The sequence below is a fragment of the Tachyglossus aculeatus genome, chromosome 12 (genome assembly GCF_015852505.1).
Source record: "Tachyglossus aculeatus isolate mTacAcu1 chromosome 12, mTacAcu1.pri, whole genome shotgun sequence".
NCBI lineage: Eukaryota > Metazoa > Chordata > Mammalia > Monotremata > Tachyglossidae > Tachyglossus > Tachyglossus aculeatus.
The window spans coordinates 4,304,119-4,326,030 of NC_052077.1; the positions used below are offsets into that span (position 1 = coordinate 4,304,119).

The 21,912-nt window shown below is 47.0% G+C and overlaps 1 protein-coding gene across 4 annotated transcripts in view; it reads right to left on the minus strand.

Moving 5' to 3' along the window:
• PAPSS1 (3'-phosphoadenosine 5'-phosphosulfate synthase 1) overlaps window positions 1-21,912 on the minus strand; it is an 86,391-nt gene that overhangs the window by 60,045 nt on the left and 4,434 nt on the right. For 3 of the 4 annotated variants that reach the window (XM_038755157.1, XM_038755155.1, XM_038755156.1), the window contains exons 2-3: window positions 11,197-11,311; window positions 7,015-7,250 (exon numbers count right to left, since the gene is read on the minus strand). In XM_038755157.1, coding sequence (XP_038611085.1) covers window positions 7,015-7,250; window positions 11,197-11,311 — 351 coding nt within the window. Of the gene's footprint in view, window positions 1-7,014; window positions 7,251-11,196; window positions 11,312-12,406; window positions 12,426-21,912 lie in introns of those variants that run through there. The other variant, XM_038755158.1, reaches the window with a different exon arrangement.

Genomic DNA, 21,912 nt, shown 5'->3' on the forward strand with positions numbered 1-21,912 from the left:
CCTCCCCCTTCACATCCAATGGCTGATCACTCTTCCAACCTTCAAAGCCTTATTAAAATCCCATCTCCTCCAAGAGGTCTTCCCTGACTAGGCCTCATTTCCCCTACTTCATCTCCCTTCTGTGTCACCCTTGTATGTATATTTGTACTCCTTATACACCCCACCTTCACAGCACTTGAGCACATATCCGCAATTTAGATCCCCTTCTAGACCATAAGCTCCTTGTGGGTAGGGCACATGTCTACCAGCTCTGTTATACTGTACTCTCCTAAAGCGCTTGACTGCATCGTTTCCAGTCCTAGAAAGCTGTCGTCTTTTCTCCAACCACGAGAAAGGCGATGATTGAGCTTTGACAAAGCATCAGTATCCCAGCATGTGATAAATCCACCTCACTCATGCATTTGCTCTGATGCTACAGAAACACCCACACGGTTCCAAGACGGTTGAGAAAGATGAAAATTTTTTTAAGAGGTTGGAGGTGGCATTGAAGCAGCACCAGCTCTGACACATCTGGATTTCAGTAAACCATCATCATCCAAAACATCATCTGGCATCCCACATTGCCAGAAGCGCTCAACTTCTCTGAGAGATGGTAAACAAGCACAGTAAGCTTGCTTGTGCTGAAGTACCAGACTCTGGATATAATAACAACAATGACAATAATTCTTGTATTTGTTAAGCACTTTCTACTTAGTCAAGCCCTGTACTAAGGGTTGGGTTAGAGACGAGGAACTAAGTCTAAGGAAGAGGGAGAACAAGTATTGAATCCCCGGATTGCACTGAGGCACAGAGAAGTGAAGAGACTTGTCTGAGGTCACACGTCAGACAAATGGTGAAGCCGGGATTAGAATCCAGGTCCTCTGAATCCCAGGCCCGGGCTCTTTCCACCAGGTTGCCCTTCTTCATAACAAGCCACAGGACGTGTGAAAGGCGCAGAAGCCAAAGCTGTTGGAATCTCGGGAATGGAGAGTTTAATTCCACATCAACTTGAACAAATGAGGGGGCACTCACAGAGAATGGCTTCCTAACTAATCTGCAAATCCACATCTCTTTTAATTTATTTAAACGCCTGTCTCCCCCTCTAGACTGTAAGCTCATTGTGGGCAGGGAATGCATCTGTTACAGTTTTCTCTAGTACTCTTCCAAGAGCTTAATACAGTGCCCTGTACACATAGGTGCTCAATAAATACAACTGACTAAAAAAAGAGCAGAAAACAACAGCCTGATGCCCCACTGAAGCTGGCTTCTCCAACGGCTCCCCAGGGGAAGCTGGCTAGTAAATCCGAGGCACAGGAACAACCAACTCCTTGGAGCCTCTCTTGCCTTCCACGGTTGTCTCCTGGAGGAACGGGTTGGTGACAAAAGGCACCTGGAGGCGAGGGGGCTGGTTCCCCTCACCCTCCTCTCCCTGTCTTCCTCCAACTCACAGCTGCTTCAACCTCCAACTCCCACGGGAGTGGAAGACGGCCAGGCCTACAAAGAAGCACCAAAAATAAAGCTGTTCTCCCCTACGTGTCTGTCTCCTCTTGTCTTCCCAGGCAACTTTGTGACACTCTGTCGGTCCAACATGTCGCTTCAAGGAAAGCACAGGGCTTTCTTTTTTTTTTTGCTAATATACCCACAGTTCTACCATCACACTTGTTTTCACTCTGCATTTTGGCAGAACATTGTAGAGAATGCTCATCTGAAAACTGGAGCCTGTCTTGTTTCACGGTGCTGTTGGGTCATAAAAGAGAGAGGGAGGGAGGGAGGGAGAGAAGAGAATATGTGTTTGTACGTGTGATTATTGGAATGGGAGACTGCTACAGAGGGAGTTGTTCTTAATGTTGAGCTTCCAAGAGCACAAGCCCTGTCAGAAGAAAACTGGCTGTACAAACTGGCTGGCCCATCCTCCCCCCGTGCTTTTTTTAAAATGGAATTTAAGTGCTTATTACATGTCAAACACTGTTCTAAGCGCTGGGGTAGGTACAAGTTAATTAGGTCGGACACAGTCCCAGCCCTGTGTGGTGCTCATAGTCTAAGTAGAGAGAGAACCTGGAATGATTCCACCCACAATTCACCCACGAAGCGTGACTGAGCGGGAGTAAAAAGGGAGGGATAAAAAGGAGGAGGAAGGAAGCAAGTGAGCCAAGATTTGGGACGTGAATGGCACTAGACAATGTTTTGCTTTGGTTGTTTTACGAGCTTCCCAACTCCCCGAAATGCAGCCTAGAGCTTTTGGCCTTTCCCAACAGGACATTTCTCTTGCTAGCTGAGTGTCACACTCTGGGAAAAATCCAAAATGGCCCACACGCACTTTTTGGTTTGACCCTTTGAGAGTTAACGTGTTATAAATCACTCCTAAACAACTCCCTATATTGCTCGAGTTGCTTTCAGAAACTGCAGCCACCTCATGTCACATCTAGCTTTCTTGGCTTCTGAACGGATACGCCGAGAGGGCATCCAACAATCATTCCAGGTTCCTGGAAACAAACTGCTGCGTGGAAGCGCTCCAGATGACCATGAGCCAAAGCAATTCCCACCGGTGATTCTTACCCTGCCAGGTCTGGAGGCCAGGATGCAGGGAGGGGAAGGGAGAGGTGAATGAAAAGCGGAATGGAATTATCTGAACTAAGGGTAGCAAGACAAGTAAGTACTGTTCAAGTTGGGTCTCGGAGAATAGGGGTTAGAAGACAGAGAAAAGAGCAGGCAGGCTCAGAGAGGAGATGTGGAAAAATAGAGGACATAGTCAAGAGGAGAGAGGAAGAAGGAGTGATGAGGAAAAGGTGGACCAAAGGAAACGAGAAAATTAAAAGAAAAGGAGAAAGGCCGGGGGAGAGGGTTGGAAGGGGGAGATGACAAGGAGGAGGAGGAGGAAACAGTTGGAGATGCATGCCTGGGAGTCAGAAGGTCATGAGTTCTAATCCTAGCTCTGCCACTTGTCTGCTGTGTACCCTTGGGCAGGTCACTTTACTTCTCTGTGTCTCAGTTACATCACCTGTAAAATGGGGATGGAGACTGTGAGCCCACTGCAGGACAAGAACTGTGTTCAACCCAATTTGCTTGTATCCACCCCAGTGCTTAGTACAGTGCCTGGCACACTGTAAAAACTTAAATACCACAATTATTATTATTGTTGTTATTATTATTATTATTATTATTATTATTATTGGGCAGTCAGAGGGAAGGAGGAGAAGTGAAGCAGAGGGGAGAGATCAGGATGGTGAGGTGGCCCAGGAAAAAGGAGGCTGGTGGGGGGGGAATAGAAGGAAATGGAAGACTGCTGTTCCGATGGAAAGAGGGAGATGAAATGAGAACAAGAGGAGAATGGAGAGAGACCGAACAATACGGGACGCCGAGAAGCCGAGTGGCAAAGAGAAATGGAGAAATGTTAAAATACTGAGAATATCACGGGAATAGAAAGTAGCTTAATCACGATCCCTGAACAATTACAAGCATCGCAGAATTAATCTAGCTTTACTTTCAGATGTGTTCCACTGTATGATCAAAATCTATTGTTTTCTCAGGGACAAAGCATGTCCAGAACTCAGTAACCTAAGACCCAGTCTATTCTCCAACTTTAATAACTGCCACGGCTCAAACCTGGCTCTGCCGCTTGCAATGCGGTGTGACCTTGGGCAAATCACTTAACTTCTCTTTGCCTCAGTATCCTCAACTGTAAAATGGGGGTGAAATACCTGTTTTTTCTCTCTCTCACTGCCATGCAGAAGAGGGACTACATTGGTTTGTATTCTATCTAGCCCAGAGATTAGCATTCACCTATAGTAACAGCTTAACAAATTCCACAATTATTCCCATATTACTACTACATTGCAATAAGGGTCCTTACACGACAAGTATGTTGAGAATGAGCACACAATAGCGCTAATGACTAGGACACGATAGAGAAGTAGTGCAGCACAGTAGAGGTGCAGCTTGGCTTAGAGGAAAGAGCAAGGGCCTGGGATTCAGAAGCACCTGGGTTCTAATGCTGATTCCAACATGCATCTTCTATTTGACCTTGGCAAGTCGTTTTCCTTCTCTGTTCCTCAGTTACCCCAGCTGTAAAATGGGGATTTAAGACTTTGAGCCCAATGTGGGACAAAGATTGTGTCCAACCGGATTAGCTTGTCTACCCCAGTACCTAGTACAGTGCCCGGCCCCTAGTAAGTGCTTAATATTTTTTTTTATAATAGTGACAAAAATATCTATATTCATTCATTCATTCAACAGTATTTATTGAGCACTTACTGTATGCAGTACACTGCATACAGTGCAAGGGCTTGGGATAGTACAGTACAATAATAAACACTTTCCCTGCCCTAAAAAGAGCATACAGTCTCGGGGGGGATTGGGGGACAGACACCAATACAAATAAATAGATTACAGAGAAGTACATAAGTGCAGTGGAGCTGGGAAGGGGGAAGGACAAAGGGAGAAAATCAGGGTGACAGAAGGGAGTGGGAGAAGAGGAAAGGGGAGGGCTTAGTCTGGGAAGGGCCCTTGGAGAAAATGTGCCTTCAATAAGGCTTGGGGCAGGGGGAGGGGGAGAAGAGAGCAACTGTCTGTCAGATTTGAGGAGGGAGGACACTGCAGGCCAGAAGCAGGAGGTGGGCCAAGGGTCGGCGGCAAGACAGGTGAGACCTAAGCACCGTGAGAAGATTAGCACCAGAGGAGCAAAATGTGCAGGCTGAGTTTTAGAAAGAGAGTAGTGAGGAGAGGTAGGAGGGGGCAAGGTGGTTGAGGGCTTTTGGTGAGGAGTTTTTGTCTGATGCAGAGATGGCTGGGCAATCACTGCAGTTTTTTGAGGAACGGGGTAGCATGTCCTGAACGTTTTTGTAGAAAGATGATCTGGGCAGAAGAGGGAAGTGTGGACCAGAGTGGGGAGAGACAGGAGGCTGGGAGGTCAGCAAGAAGGCTGATGCAGTAATCCAAGCGGGACAGGATGAGTGATTGTGTTAACGTGGTAGCAGTTTGAATGGAGAGGTCAGGGTGGATTTTAGCGATATTGTGAAGGTGGGACTGACAGGATTTAGAGAAGGATGGACTCTGTGAGTTGACAGAGAGAGGAGTCAAGGATAATGTCAAGGTTACGGGCTTGTGAGACACGTAAAGATGGTGGTGCCATCTACAGTGATGGAAAAGTCAGGAGGAGGACAGCTCAAATTGAAGTTTGCCAACAATAAAAAGGGCTTTCCTCTGCAATGTGTTCATAAACACAATGCAACAGTGAGCTCAGGTTTAACTGAGTTTTGAAGAACGAGGCTAACTTTTGTCTAGCATTCACTTGTGATGCGGGAGGAATGCAGTAATGCTTTGGTTTTGTTCTACAGCTGGAGAAGCCGCATGGTCTCACAGAAAGAGTAAGGGCCTGGGAATCACAGGACCTGGCTTCTAATGCCAGCTCTGCCACTTGTCTGCTGTGTGACCTTGGACAAACCGCGTAATTTCACTGGGTTTCAGTTCCCTCATCTGCAAAATGGGGAGTCAATACCTGTTCTCCCTCTTACTTAGACTGTGAGTCCCATGTGGGACCTGATTATCACTGTTGGACACAGACCCTGTCCCAAATGGGGCTCACAGTCTAAATAGGAGGGAGTAGGATTGAATCCCCATTTGACAGATGAGGAAACTGAGACACAGGGTAATTAAGTGACTCGCATAATAATAATAATAATAGTGATACTTTTTTATTATGGCATTTATTAAGCACTTACTATGTGGAAAGCATTTATGAAGAGCTTACTATGTGCAAAGCACTGTTCTAAGCACTGAATTCATTCAACCATATTTATTGAGCGCTTACTGTGTGCAGAGCACTGTACTATGCACTTGGAAAGTACAATTCTGCAACAAATAGCGACAATCCGTACCCAACAACAGGCTCATAGTCTACAAGGGCACTTGTTAAGTGCTTAATATGTGCCAAACACTGTTCTAAGCACTGGGGCAGATACAAGTTAATCGGCTTGGACACAGTCCCTGTCCCACATGGGGCTCACACTCTTCACTCCATTTTACAAATGAGGTAATTGAGGCACAGGGAAATGAAGTGACTTGCCCAAGGTCACATAGAAGACATGTGGCTGAACTGGGATGGGAACCCAGGCCCTCTGACTCCGAGGCCTGTGCCAAAAGACACCTACTGAGTAACGCCTCCAATCAATTAATCCATCAATCAAATCGATGGTATTCATGGAGCAGTGCACTAAGCGCTTGGGAGAGAACAATACAACAAAATTGGCAGACACATTCCCTACCCACAGCAAGCTTACCGTCTACAGGAGAAGTTAGGTCCAAAACACTTGCGGGAAAGCGTCCAGGGTTTGACAGGGATTACGCCAGGTCAGTCAGTCAGTCGATCGCATTTACTGAGCGCTTACTGTGTGCAGAGCACTGTACTAAGCACTTGGGAGTGTACAATATAGCAGATGCATTTCCTGCCCACAACAAGCTTACAGTCTAGAGCGGAGGTGGCACAAGGAGATTTCAAATAGGCATCTTCCCAAAACCTCTTTGAGGACCTAAGAGTCGGGGAGAGTAGTCACTGGCCTGGTTCCACCCTGAGAACCCCTGAACGGTGGGGCTCGGGAGGCAGGGGCAGTTCACCTTTCCCACTCCGTCAGAGGCCGGTGCTTGAAAAAGCGACCCCAACCTGGGATCACAGTGTGGCTTAGTGGAAAAAGCACAAGCTTGTAAATTAGAGGTCGTGGGTTCTAATCCCAGCTCCACCAATTGTCAGCTGTGTGACTCTGGGCAAGTCACTTAACTTCTCTGTGCCTCAATTACCTCATCTGTAAAACGGCGATTAAAACTGTGAGCCCCACGTGGGACGATCTGATTACCTTGTACCTACCCCAGTGCTTAGAACAGTGCTTGGCACATAGTAAGCACGTAACAAATACCATCATCATTGTTATTATTGTTATACTCTCCCATTCCAACCGCTTAGTACAGTGCTTTGCAAACAGGAAGCGTTCAACAAATACAGCTGAACGAGTGAACGAACAAAAGAAAGGAGGGCCTGAACGGTACCTGGGTATAAGGAGAGATGAAGCTCGTGATGCACACCAGGCCGGCATCGGCAAACAGCTTGGCCACTTCGGCGATGCGGCGGACGTTTTCCTCCCGGTCTTCGGGCGTGAAGCCGAGGTTCTTATTGAGGCCCTGGCGGATGTTGTCGCCGTCCAGCGTGTAGCACGGGATGGCGTGGCACACCAGGTATTCCTCCAGTGCCATGCTCACAGTGGTCTTCCCGGCCCCAGAGAGACCTGCCAATGACACCGCCACCCGAGTGCAAGCCAGATTTAACAAACCCGCCATACGTTCCGAGGAGGAGCCCTCCCCCGCTTAACAGAGATGACCGATATCCAATCGAAGAATCAGGAACCCTTAAGCCCAGCCGAATTCATCACCCACATTCCCTGCTCTTGATAAGATCTAACCCCTAAACGACCCCAAAAGAGACAACTTAAAACCGATGAAACTTTCATTTTGCAGCAACCTCAGTCATTGATTTTGGAGGTGGTTTGGAAAGGATTAGGATTTTCATGTACAAAAATCCTTTATTCCTAGGGTTTAATAGGACGCACGCTAGAGACTCTCTTATGCCTGTGGTAATGGTTCTCAGTCTATTTAACTGCTCTTTCAAAGGGCTTATTTTATTTTCCCTCTAGGCCTGCCCATGGGTAGACAGCCAGATATTCCCTTTGGGATTTTCTCCTAAACACGATGGGGCTGCTACCTCCTAAAAGGTCTCCGAAGACCAGCTTCCAGGATCATGCCACCTGGGCTGGCGACTCAGTGAGCCATGGGGTCTGGGGCGTGGCTGGGTGGCATCGCCTTCTGGTCCAGACTGGATCGTGGTGGTCCTTGCAATAGCCCTCGCCACAGCTCATGGGGTGTTAAGGAGGGCTTTGCTGGTATTTATCCAAGACCCAACGACATCCCTCCCCATTGGACTACAACCTCACTGAGGGCAGGAAATGGGTTTTGCTACTACTTTTAAAAAAAAGAACATAGGTATGGTCGTCAGGAAATCTGGGTTCTAATCCTGACTCTGCCCTTACCTATTGGGTGATCCTGGGCAAGTGGCCTAACTTCTCTATGTCTCCCCTATACTCCTCTGTAAAATGGGAATTAAATGTCTGTTCTCCCTGCCCCTTACATGACAATCTTATTGCATTTATCACAGCACTTGACACAAAAAGCATTTAAAATACAATTACTACTATTAGTTCCCACATATCACAGGGATGATGTCTAATTCCCTCCTCTGTATTCTCTCCCTGAGCTTAGTATGGTTATCTTCACACGGTAAACAGTTAATACTATTACTGATATTGGACACCCAACCCTGCCAAAGGAAGCAGCACAGCCCTAGTGGATAGAGCATGAGCTTGGGGGTCAGAAAGACCTGGGTTCAAGTCCTGGCTCCACCACTTGTCTGCTGTGTGGCCCTGGGCAAGTTACTTCACTAGGCCTCAGTTCGCTCATCTGGAAAATGGGGATTAAGACTGTGAGCCCATATGGGTCAGGGACTGTGTCCAATCTGATCATCTTCTATCTACCCCAGTGCTTAGAACAGTGCCTGGCATATAGTAAGCTCTTATGCAACAGAAAAAAAAGACAAAAGTATGCAGTACATCAAAAAACAAATATCTTCAGAAATTTGGAGTTGTTTGGTTTTGATACTTATTTCTTAAAATTCCTTCTGCTCTCCACCGTGCTGCCTTATGAGAACCAGAAATTACCAACCAAGGTCAAGGGCAACAAAGTTGCCACAAAATATCCTAGAAGGATTTTCAGCCCAAAGGGGAAAGTCCCAGGCTAGATAACTTTTTATTCTTCCCTGTGAAAGATGCAGCCCAAACACTTTAGAAGAAGTGTGGCTTAGTGGAAGGAGCCTGGGCTTGGGAGTCAGAGGTTTTGGGTTAAAATCCCGGCTCCACCACCTGTCAGCTGTGTGACTTTAGGCAAGTCACTTTAACGTCTCTGTGCCTCAGTGACCTCATCTGTAAAATGGGGATTAAGACTGTGAGCCCCATGTGGGACAACCTAATTACCTTGTGTCTATCCCAGTGCTTAGAACAGTGCTTGGCACATAGTAAGTGCTTAACAAATACCATCATCATCATCACTGCATAGGCCATAAAAATCTCTGCACTACCCCAGTTCCCTCCCCAGGTATCAACTCTGATTCTGAGGACCAGGGAATTCAAGTCTTGTCCGTCCATCAATCAACTGTATTTATGGAGAGCTTCTGGTGTGCAGAGCATTGCACTGAGCTCTCAGGAGAGTACACTTATTAGAGTCAGTAGACCTGTTCCCTGCCCACAACGAGTTTAAAATCTACAGGGGAAGACAGTCGAGAGGTTGTTCATGCCAAATTGGGGCTGCCCAAGCCTAGGCTAACCATATTGGCCACCAGAGTCAAGGCCCGTGGGCCGGTAAGATGAGCCGTGAGCCACGAAGACGAGGTTCCTCAGCCTGTCCCCTGAATGGTGGGAAATCGAAGGCAAAGTGAAGGTCTACGGAAGGTCGGACCACGGCAGGGACAGACTTCCAAAAGAGCTGCTAAGCTAACCCTTTTTATCCTCACCTCCACCGGGATAGTGGCATCCTTGATTTTAATACACAATTTCAAGAAGCAATCAATCGACTTTCAATGCTACATTACTCAATAATGCCTTTAATTAAAAAAAAAAATTCAAGGACAGAGGATAAAACAGCCAGGCTAAATTTTTTTTTAAATGCTCAAGTATCTATTCAGATACTTCAGAGTTGGCAAAATATACAAACACCTTAAAAAATCACCTAAACACTTCCTCGACAGAATCGTGAATCTCAGTTGGATAAAAGTGCTTGTTCTCAGTACGTCGTTACTATATTTCTAGATAAATATTCATTCAATTAATCCTCAAAATTGTTTTTAAGTTGGACCCTAGTAGATCTTTCCCAGTGACATTTCCAGGAAAACCATTTTCAGAATCAGATGGCAAATACATAATCCCTCTCAAAAAGAGCTTTTTGGAAAGTGGGGAAAGCAGGGACATTCAACTAAACCGAAAAATATCTCTAACATTTCTAATATCTATATCTTTTCTAATTTTCTCTTTACATATAATACGGAGCTCGCTCCTAAGAGCATTGTTGGGTAGGGATTGTCTCTATCTGTAGCCGAACTGTACTTTCCAAGCACTTACTACAGTGCTCTGCACATAGTAAGCGCTCAATAAATGACTGAATGAATGAATGAGCATCCAATCCACAGTGTCAAACATTAAATTCTACTAATACCCTTTGATTTATTGATCTTTCTCATCCTTCTTCTTTCTTCCGCCATAGGGCTGTGCATTCCAAACTGCAGCCTGCAATTGCAGCCCTTTAAATGTTCAGCTGGTCAAGAAGCTCTTCTAAGGCTACTGAGTTCCTATAGATTGCTAATGATTTTATTAAGGATCACGGTGTACAGATCAGAACAGAGCTCTGAGCCAAAATGAGCCTGTCTGCTGCTTTGGATTTCTGGGCTGTGGGAAACCCTGGGTAAGGTTGGAATCAGCAATCCCTCACCCGTCTGGGACTTCTCCCAGACATGGGGTCTATCTTCCCAGTTACCCAGACCAATGACAGGGCCAAGCAAAACCAGACTCCGCCCTAAGCGTCTCCCACAAAAAAAAAGTGAATAAAAGTACAGGAGGGTGTACTACAGAACGGTAGACTACCTATATTCCATACGGCTAAATGAGCCAATCGCTGAATAGTAATGATGATATTTATTAAGCACTTACTATGTGCCAAGCACTGTTCTAAGTGCTGGGGTAGATGCAAGGTTGTCCCATGTGGGGCTCGCAGTCTTAATCCCCATTTTACAGATGAGGTAACTGAGGCACAGAGAAGTAAAGTGACTTGCCCAAAGTCACACAGCTGACAAGTGGCGGAACCCACGACCTCTGACTCCCAAGCCCTTGCTCTTTCCACTAAGCCACGCTGAAAGCACAGGGGTGAACGGTTTCCCAAATTCCCACCTGGCCAAAGATTCCCAAACTTGGGAAGTCTCAAGGGTACCCTGCCATCTTTACAGTGACCGCACCTGTGCTTGAAGCTGGTGGGTTTTCAACCAAGAAAGGCTAAGGGGAAAAGGAAAGGGGCTGCACTAGACCACCCTGCTCCCCAAAACCAGTCTGTTGATTTTGAGGGCCCCCCACTGCCCCTGACCTGTTAACCAAACTGTGCATCCGCGAAATCCACCTCTGGTGCCAACCACTTGACCACGTTTGTTCCTGCTGACATGATGGGCTTGATAGGTGACATTGGTGGCTCTCTGCATCCCCTGCAATAAAGAGAATAAGCTTGTCTCACTAGAGTCCAACATCCCATCTCCTCGCATACCGAGGGCTATGATTAAAGAACACTCAGAAGGAAGAACTAAGGCAGTGTCTTTCAGGAGCATTTTATTTCACATATAAACTCAAAACATCTCAATACATCCAACCGTGCACACACCTAGAGCAAGAGAGGTGAAGAAAATCACCTTTGGAGAGGTGAATCTTTACGTCTAAACATCAGAATACGACCTTATGCCAAATCTCCAACCTCGCCTGACGCAAATCTGAGTGTATGCTAGTGCAAGTACAAAGAGTTACTAAGCACATTATGTCATACAGCAGTACCGTTTTTTTAAAAATGGTATTTGTTAAGTACTTACTATGAACCAGGCACTGTACTGCAAGACAGAGAATTCGGGGGGTGGATACAGATCATCAAACTCACCCAATAATGGCATTGCTCATGTTCTAGCAAAACTAGCCCTTTCCTCCAAACAAGTTACAGCAACTGTTTTTTTTAAAACTTTTTTTTTTAAAGTCTTTAACATTTACTACGTGCCAGGCACTGTACTAGGCGCTGCGGTAGATACGAGACAATCAAGTTGCTTCCAAGATTACCTTTGCGTATTTGTTATAGCAAGGCTCTGCGCAGTGGGAGAGGAGAGAGTGAGGACGGCTGTTTTCTGAGTGTCCAACGAGAGTGCTACCTGCCAGCCGTGACAATCCCACTATAAGTCATTCGAGGGGAGAACTTGAAGGCTGTAACTCCTTTCCCCCACTCCCAAGACCAGCCCTAAATGAAGCTAAGAGTTGCCACGGGGAGGGGGAAAAAGAAAAAAGATGGGCGGGGGAGGGACAGGGATTCTACAAAGTGGTACTCCCCTGATTTAACTTCATGACCAGAAGCCCTGCCCGGTCTGGAGGATTCTGAGGCTCTTATTTGTCTCCTCCAAGGCCAGGAAGAGTGAGCGAGGGACCCCAAAACAAAGACCTTCCCGCACAGCACCCACAGTTCAGGGCTCTGGCAATTGGGGTAGTCACAGGAGGGAAGCCAATTGGGGGTGAGGGGACGGGAAGCTCCCAGCCCATCGCCCACCCACCTTTTTTTTTTTTTTCACCAACCAATCATGCCGCCAGCTGCAGCAGTGGCGACGGTGGTGTGCTTAGTAAGGTGAGAACTACCACTGGTGAGGCCTAGGCCTTTCCTCAGAACAATGAGGGAGTCATAAAAGACCCATATTCCGCCGTGCTTGGCTGCCATGATACAGTGGCAGTTAGCAGAGTTCCCCTAGCCAGGTGGTGGTGGCTCTAGATTTTTCTTCCGATCTATCAATCCCACTGAATCGCCCAGAGGTCTTAGCCACAGGTAAGTGATGAGCCCGGGACGGCTATACCGAGTTACCCAGAAAACTGGAGAACGATGCAGAATTAGATGACTGAGACTGTCCTCGCATTCCGTGGGCCTGATTCTCAGTGGGTAGATCCAGGAAGGTCCTGGAGCTAAGCAACGAGCCACCCACCTCCTTGTCCCTGATCCTGGGGCCCGAGGCTGGCATTGGATTCCTCCGCCTTGGGCCCACACCCCAAAACCGGGCTCCCGGGGAGCTGCCTTCAGTCTGGACCCATGGCAAACTACCATCCACCAGATAACTCTCCTTTTAGGGGGTGACTAATGGGAATTTTCACAGATGAGCTCAGTTTTCCTAGGACAATACATTTTTCCCATTGGAAAAAAAACAAACTGTGAGCAAAGAAAGGGTCTCCAACATCTTGATCGGTGACTTGCAGGAGATTCAATCAATCAATTGATCGATCAATGGTTTTACTGAGCTCTTACTGTGACCAGAGCTCTGAACTAAGCACTTGGGAGAGTACAATATAACAGAATTGGCAGACACATGAATGAGGTCTGGACTGGAAGTTGTCAATCCCAGCGCCTCCGACCCCACCCCCAAATCCTCCTCCTCTTCCTCCTCTGCCGAGAAACTTTCCCCAATTAGTTCCCAATACCTGAATCATATCATCCCTCCAATCCACTCGAGCCCCAGGATCTTATTCACCCCTTCGTGTGTATGTATGACAGATCAAATTATTTACTTTGAGCTCCTAGTTGTATTTGTTTGTCTCCCCAATTAGACTGTAAGCTCCTTGTGGGCAGGGAACATGTTATTCCATCTATTTCCCAAGCACCTAGTACAGTGCACAGCACCAAACAGGAGCTCAATAAAGTCTACTATAGCTATTACTACAACTCCGCTAATGCTAACCTTTTCACTGTACCTCAATCTCCTCTATCTCGTCGCCAACCACTTGCCCACGTCCTGCCTCTGGCCTGAAATGCCCTCCCTCTTCATATCTGACAAACTCCCCCTCTTCAAAGCCTTGCTTGAAGGTACATCTCCCCTAAGAGGCCTTCGCTAAGCCCTCTTTTCCTTTTCTTCCACTCCCTTCCACGGCGCCCTGACTTACTCCCTTTATTCATCTCCCCTCCCAGCCCCACAGCACTTAAGTACACAACTATAGTTTATTTGTATTAATATCTGTCTCTCCCTCTAGACTGTAAGCTCATTGTGGGCAGGGAGTGTGTCTGTAATATTGTTATATTGTACTCTCCCAAGCACACAGTACAGTGCTCGATAAATATGATTAACTGATCGACTACTGCCTCTACTATTACACCATCTCCCTACCCACTGACACTGGGTCTGACATCTTGGGAAAGCACCACTTTGAGGTATTTACTGAGCGCTTACTGCTTGCAGAGTAAGTGCCTGGAAGAGTTGGTAGGCAGGTTCCAAGCCCACAAAAACCTTACAGTCAGGAGGGGGAGATGGGTGTAAAAATCAATTACAGTTACATACTTAAGTGCTGTAGGGCTGAGGGTGGGGTGAATATCAATCAATCAATCGTATTTATTGAGGGCTGACGATGTGCAGAGTGCTGTACACTTGGGAGAGGACAAGGGTCATGTACAAGTGCTTAAAGAGAATAGATCCAAGTGTAGAGATGCTGCTAAAGGGAAAGGGAGTAGGGGAAATGAAGAGTATGGGAGTCGGAGAAATGAAAGCCCCTTGGAAGAGGCAGCTATCATCAAGCAGGTCCCCCTAGGCCATGCCTTATGCAGGCCCTGAGTACCCCCATTCGGCATTCTGGCGACTGTGGCAACGGACTCCTTAGTTGGGTGAGCCAACCTTTTATGATGTCATCTTCGCCTCAGACTCTTACGAAAGCAGACGAAAAAGGCCAACTCAGCTGTGACAAAGATCACAGGGTAAGGTGCAGTTGTAACAGGCTTTAAAAGTCTATGAAATATTTGCTAGCGTTCATGTTAAGACATAATGAGATTTCATTTCTGAATGGGCTTTAATGGTAGACCATTATTCAAAGTAGTAGTATACTATCTTACAGTCAATTAATGTTATTTATTAAGAACTTACTGGGTGCAAAGTACTGTACTAAACGCTGTGGAGAGTACAATGCAGTAGAACTGGTACACATGAATCCTGCCTTCCAGGAGCTTACAGTCTAGCCAGGGAAACAGACAGGAAAATATATTACAGATACAGAAAGCAGCTGAGAATAAGGAAATGGACTCAAGCATTTGCAGGGGTGGAGTGATCTGAATCTCTGGTTATTATCTTTTTATACATCAAACCCAGGAACTCAACTTTACCCCAATATTTAAACAAATCTGTAAGATAAGTCTAGGAGGACATTTATGAAATCTTAATGAGAAAGCCCTTGAAAGTACTTGCTTCTTTCTGTGCACATGACGGCAAGAGAAACATGAAACTAACCTATAAACAAACTTCAGAACAAGTCAGACGGGTTCTGGAAGTGCCCTGGGCCAAAAGGTATGAGAAGCAGCCTGGCGTAATGGGTAGAGCACGGCCTGAGAGTCAGAAGGTCAGGGGTCCCAATCCCCGTTTTCCAGATGAGGTAACTGAGGCCCAGGGAAGTGAAGTGACTTGCCCAAGGTCACAAAGCAGACAAGTGCTTAAAACAATGCTTGGCACATAGTAAACACTTAAGAAATATAGTAATTATTTTTATTATTATTACAGTCTAAGTAGGAGGGAGAACAGGTAGTGTATTCCCATTTTGCAGATGAGGCACAGACAAGTTAAGTGACTTGCCCAAGGTCACACAGCTGGTTAGTGACAGAGCGGGGATTAGAACCCATGTCCTTGGACTCCCAGGCCGTGCTGCTTCTCCCATGTGGGACCCGATTACCCTGTATCTACCCCAATGCTTAGTACAGTGCTTAACACGTAGTAAATGCTTAAAAAACACCATTATTAGTCATCTCTTACACTCAAGTGTTTTGTAGTCTCATCTTGAGCATTTGGGTACGTGTGTATGTTTGATACGTCTATGTCTGCCTCCCCTATTCAAGTGAAAGTGCCTTGTGGACAAGGAACAGGTCTTGTGTTTCCACTGTACCTCCCGAGTATTGGTACACTGCTCTCAAAAAATACCACTTTTCAACTTAATACTGCACCAGGGTACAGAATGAAATAACAATGCTAACGTGAAAGGGAACATTCAGTGGATACAACAACTGGAAAAAGCCAAAGTTGCACACTCCAGAGACCTTGGAGCTCAAGAAAAATCACAATCTTAACTTCAAATGAAGGTAAACAAGGACAGAGTGGTATTCTTAGTTATGCCATGCTGCTATATTACGGATGACCTACCATTTAAACAAGCGCTTGAGACCCAAGCATCTCAAGAATGCAAACTCACAGGGGCGGGCGGGGGCATTTTGCGGAAAGAAAATTACTTTTTTAACTTAAAAGCAATAGCTTTTCTTCTTCACCTGCAGCCTCAGCCAGTTTGCTATGAGGAATCTTGATTTAAAAGGTAATTATTGAGGGGAAGGGGAATACTGGCCTGAGAAGGCATTTCTCCCCCAAAACTCACTTCCCTTGGGATTCTGCCACGGCAATATAACTGGAAGGAGCGGTCCTTCTTCATTTAAAACAACAGATTCAGCAAATCTCCAGAGAGAGAAGCTTTGCCCAGTTAAGGCAGCACAGTTCTCAGAGCTGAGGGCAAGTAACCGACCTCATCGCCATTCTGCTAACAGATACATTATTGTCGTCGACTACTTGGCATTCTCGTCCTGAAGCCCACATGCTGATTCCTAAGCCGTTGTTTTTCTCAATCGGAAAAGCAGCCTCTATTTTCCCTCCCACGCTAAGAGGATGGCGGAGATGAAAAGGACTGAATAAAAACAATTATGGTATTTGTTAAGCGCTTCCTATGTGCTACGCACTGACTGCTCTAAGTGATGGGGTGGATACAAGCAAATAGGGCAGGATACAGTCCCTGTCCCATGTGGGGCTTAAAGTCTCAATCCCCATTTTACAGCTGAGGTAACTGAGGCACAAAGAAGTCAACTGACTTGCCCTAGGTCACTCAACGGACAAGTGGCGGAGCCAGGAATAGAATCCATGACCTTCTGATTCCCAGGCCCATGCTCTAGCCAAGCCACTGCGTCTTCTTGCAGACGTGTCTGCTCAGTCAGAGGTTTTGGGCCTAAATGTTTAGAGATGGCAATTATTTTAAGCCTCTTGCTGCCATCTTCTATCTGCCAAGACCCCCTTTTTTTCTTTTCATTCATTCAATCGTATTTATTGAGCGCTTACTGTGTGCAGAGCACTGTTACTAAGCACTTGGGAAGTACAAGCTGGCAACATATTGAGACGGTCCCTACTCAACAACGGGCTCACAGTCTAGAAGCGGGAGACAGACAACAAAACAAAAACATGTGGACTGGTGTCAAGTCATCAGAATAAATAGAAATAAAGCTAGATGCACATCATTAACAAAATAGAATAGAAAATATGTACTGTACAAGTAAAATAAATAGAGTAATAAATCTGTACAAACAGGTATATACAGGTGCTGTGGGGAGGGGAAGGAGGTAGGGCCGGGGGGATGGGGAGGAGGAAAGGAAAAAGGGGGCTCAGTCTGGGAAGGCTTCCTGGAGGAGGTGAGCTCTCAGTAGGGCTTTGCAGGGAGGAAGAGCTAGCTTGGCGGATGTGCGGAGGGAGGGCATTCCAGGCCCGGGGGAGGACGTGGGCCGGGGGTCGAGGGTGGAACAGGTGAGAACGAGGTACAGTGAGGAGGTTAGCGGCAGAGGAGCAGAGGGTGCGGGCTGGGCTGGAGAAGGACAGAAGGGAGGTGGGTGAGGAGGGGGCGAGGGGATGGAGAGTCTTGAAGCCGAGTGAGGAGTTTTTGCTTGATGCGTAGGTTGACTGGCAGCCATTGGAGATTTTTGAGGAGGGGTTAACATGCCCAGAGCACTTCTGCACAAAGAAACTCCCTCCCTATTGGAGGACTGTGCCACCCATGGCTCCATCTTGACAGCAGGGCAGGTCTGGGCCTTGTCCTCTGTCCACATTAGAAAGATGAGCTTCAAGGTTGGAGAGATTCATTGAGCAGTTTTTTTTAAAATGAGTAGTAGTTAGAGTCTCCCCTTGGCCATCCTGCCCTGAGCTGTGTGATGCCAGGGGGCTGTGGCTGTACGGTTTCGAGCAGACTGGACATGCAACAGTGGGAGAGGGGGTCCTCAGGACTCACTCAGGCCTCCTCTGGGGATGGACAGAAGAACCTTGGTCTCATAGGAGTGAAGTGGCACTGGAGCTTTTCCTCTGGTCCCAGCCCATGGACATTTAGAGCTCTGGACCCTGGTCTTGAGGTACCTGAATTAGGGATCCTAAGGGTCCGATCGGGACACCAATCCGACGGGCTTCCCCAAGTTTTGTGAAGACAGACCCACGTCAGAAGAGTTTCAAGGAGTCTGCCCCCCCACAGCGTGCCATCCTGGTTCAAGTCTTAGGAGCCTCTGAAAGGCACTTGTTAAGCATTTACTTTGTGCCAGGCACTGTAATAAGCAGTGGGGTAGATCCAAGCTAATCAGGTTGGACACAGTCCCTGTCCCACATGGGGCTCACAGTCTTGATCCCCATTCTGCAAACAAGTTAACTGAGATCCAGAGAAGTGAAGTGACTTGTCCAAGATCACACGGCAGACAAGCGGCGGGGCTGGGATTAGAAGCCTTGCGGGCTCAACCTACTGGGCCACAAGGCTTCTCCTCCCGGGAGCAGCAGGGAGAAGGTAGGGTTGGGCCAGAAGTGGATGAGAGTGAAGCAGGGAGGCAATGAACCAAGTCAGATGGGGCTCGAGGCAGAGCTCCCCGAACCTTGCCCCCCCGGGGTCACCCAAGCCCCCCACCCCAGCCTCACTCGACCTATTTCCTGTCCCTCTGGGTGGTGGTGGCGGCGGCAGTTACTCCTCCTCACCCTCACGAGGCCTGCTGGATAAAGCAAGGGCCTGGGACTCGGAAGGACCCGGGTTCTAATCCCCAGCTCCACCACTTCTTTGCCGTGTGACCCTGGGCAAGTCACCCCGCTTCTCTAGGCTTCAGTTCCCTCAGCTGCAAAATGAGATTAAAACTGTGAGGCCCCGGTGGACAGTCCAACCTGATTTACTTGTATCCACCCCGGTGCTTTGTACGGTGCCTGGCAAAGACGAAGTGATTCACAAATACAATTATTATTACTGTTATTACTATTATTCCATCATCAGAGCCCTTCTGAAAACCCCTCTCCTCGTGGAAGCCTTCCCTGACTATCATCGTAATAATAATAATAATAACGATGGCATTTATTAAGTGCTTACTATGTGCAAAGCACCGTTCTAAGCACTGGGGAGTTTCCAAGGTGATCAGGTTGTCCCACGTGGTCACAGTCTTAATCCCCATTTTACGGCTGAGGAAACAGGCACAGAGAAGTGACTTGCCCAAAGTCACACAGCTGAAAAGTGGTGGAGCCGGGATTTGAACTCATGACCTCTGACGCAATAATAATCTTCAATTTCCCCTACTTTCTATGCCCCCAAAGCCTTTCTGGTCCACTGCTCAGATATTCTCTCCCTTGCCCCTACCTGTAATGCATTTGATCATCTGTCTCCCTGGCTAGACTTGGAGCTCTTCGAAGCAGGGTTCATATATTCTAATCTCTTGGTGTTCTCCCAAGCGCTTGGCCCAGAGCTCTGCGCATAGTTGGCGCTCAGTGAAAGAGAAGGGGAAGGGAGGCAGCTAAGAGGAGACAGGTGAGTCTCCCAGGCTTTACTGTGTGCAGAGCACTGTACTAAGCGCTTGGGAGAGTTCCATACAACAGAATCGGTAGACACGTTCCCTGCCCACTGAGAGCCACTGGATGGAGGGGAGATGGGGAAGACTGTTTTGCAAAGGGCCAGGCAGACTGCAACAGTACCCATTTGGGTGCAAAATAGAAAGCATTGCTCCTGTAACACATTATAAAGCAAAGAAAATACACTGAGAAGGATTACCATCATGGCGCTTAACAAATACTATTATCATTATTATTAGAGAAATAACAACAAAAAAGCACAGAAAGGTCACATTTTCACTTGTTAATTAGACTGAAAGCAGGAAGTCTGGACTGAACAACCTTATTGTTGGAGCTCTATAAGTATTCAAATCTCAACAAGACTGGAGCACTTAATAATAATGATGATAGCATTTGTAACACACTTATGTGCCAGGCACTGTTCGAAGTGCTGTGGTAGATACAAGGTAATCAGGTTGGACACAGTCCCTGTCCCATATGGGGCTCACAGTCTTAATCCCCATTTTACAGAGGAGGTAACTGAGGCCCAGAGAAGCGAAGCGACTTGCCCAAGGTCACCCAGCAGGCAAGTGGCAGAGCTGGGATTAGAACTCATGACCGTCTGGCTCCCAGGCCCGTGCTCCATCTGTTACACTATGCCGCTTACGTGTTGGGGAACCTTCCCACCCGCCCACAATTACACTGATTTACTTTATACAATCGAATTAACTGCATATGTGTTAAAGATAAAGGCTACAGGCGTGCCCTTTTCCAACCAGCACACTAAATCTGGGCTCCACACCCAGCCAGGCCATTCACTAAAAACTTAAGTCAACAACACTTCCCTGAATACTACACTACATGCTAAAACCTCAGTTTTGTTTTCTTACTGGTGATTATTTCGAAATGATTTGAACTCAACTTGCAAAACAGTAACTTCTGATTTTCTTTTGGGGGGGTACCCACTTTAGTGTACCTTGCAAAGGACAGAACGGTCCCTCTAGGCTGTAAACCCGTTGTAGGCAGGGATTGTGTCTACCAGAACTCTGTTATACTGTGCTTCCCAAAACGCTTAGTACGGTGCTCTGCACCCAGTAAATACCATTGATTAACTTGGGGGTGCCTTTCCTAGCATGGTGGTCACCACCTGTCAGCGATCTGGATATCAAAACCATGGACTGTGGCCATTTTCTCTGCAAGGGCTTGGCCGACTGAACCGTGAAAGAGCTTTTGGCCTTCACTATTTCACCAGCAAATCCCGGTACAGAGTGGGAACTTCATGGCGTAGTGGACAGAGCACGGGACTAGGAACAAGAAGCGCTTAACAAATACCACAATCATTATTATTATTATTATTATTATTATTATTATTATTATTAAACGTCCCACCCCACTCCATAAGCCTCTGCTCCAGATCAAATAACCAGCAACAGCGTGAAGCCTCCTCAACTTTTAGGACGACAGGACGGTCACAGCCAACCCCGCGACTGTGACTCTGGTGAGTGCTGGGCTGAGCCAAGGAACCTGAAACTCTTGTCCCTTGCATCCACAACACCCTACTGCTCTTGTCCAACAATAATAACGGAAGAAGGGTCATTGAGGTATTTGTTAAGCATTATGTCTCAAGTGCAGTACTCCGCGCCAGGGTAGATACCAGATAATCAGGTCCCACTTGGGGCTCGCAGGGAGAAAGGCAATGAATTCGCATATGAGGGAACTGAGGAGCAAAGAAGTTAAATTGTCCAAGCAGACAAGTGGTGGAGATGAGATTAGAACCCAGGCCCTCTGACACCCAGCCTGTGCTCTTTCCACTAGGCCCCGTATTTAGCATTAGCCTGGTCTCATTTTTTTGTTATCGTCTTTCCTCCTGCATCCGTCACCAAACCCTTCTCCTTGCCCCTTACTCTTAGATTGTGTGATCCTGGGGACCAGGGGTCTACCTCTTCTTTTTCCCCCAGCACCTAGACAGTACTTTGCCCAAATTCGGTGCTTAATAAATATTTTTTACTATTCGATATCTTCTGCTCAAGAAGATTCTGCTTAAAGGGGAGCATCCTCCAAATTTTTCCTGCCTTATTTTAATCAATCAATGGTATATATTGAGCATTTACTGTGCGCAGAGCACTGTACTCACCGCTGAGGGTAAAACAATGCAACAGAGGTGGTTGGATTCATAACTGATGCTTGCCTCTTTGAGGTTTTCTCCCGAATTTCAGAAGTCACTTCTGGAAATTCGCTAACATCGCATGAGTTTTGCCGCGTAAAAGCGAGGCAAGTCTAGGCTAGAGCAGGGCTGGAGGTTGCATTCCGCACCCTCTCTGCTGGGCGGAGGGGACGCCAGGCACCTGCAATGGCTCCAGGCCCATTTTTCAGGTTCCTCTTCACTCTAGTCCAATTCCCCCTGAGATGCGATGAGGCCAGCCCAGCCCCTGGGATTATCGGGAAGGGGAGGGGACTGAGAGGGC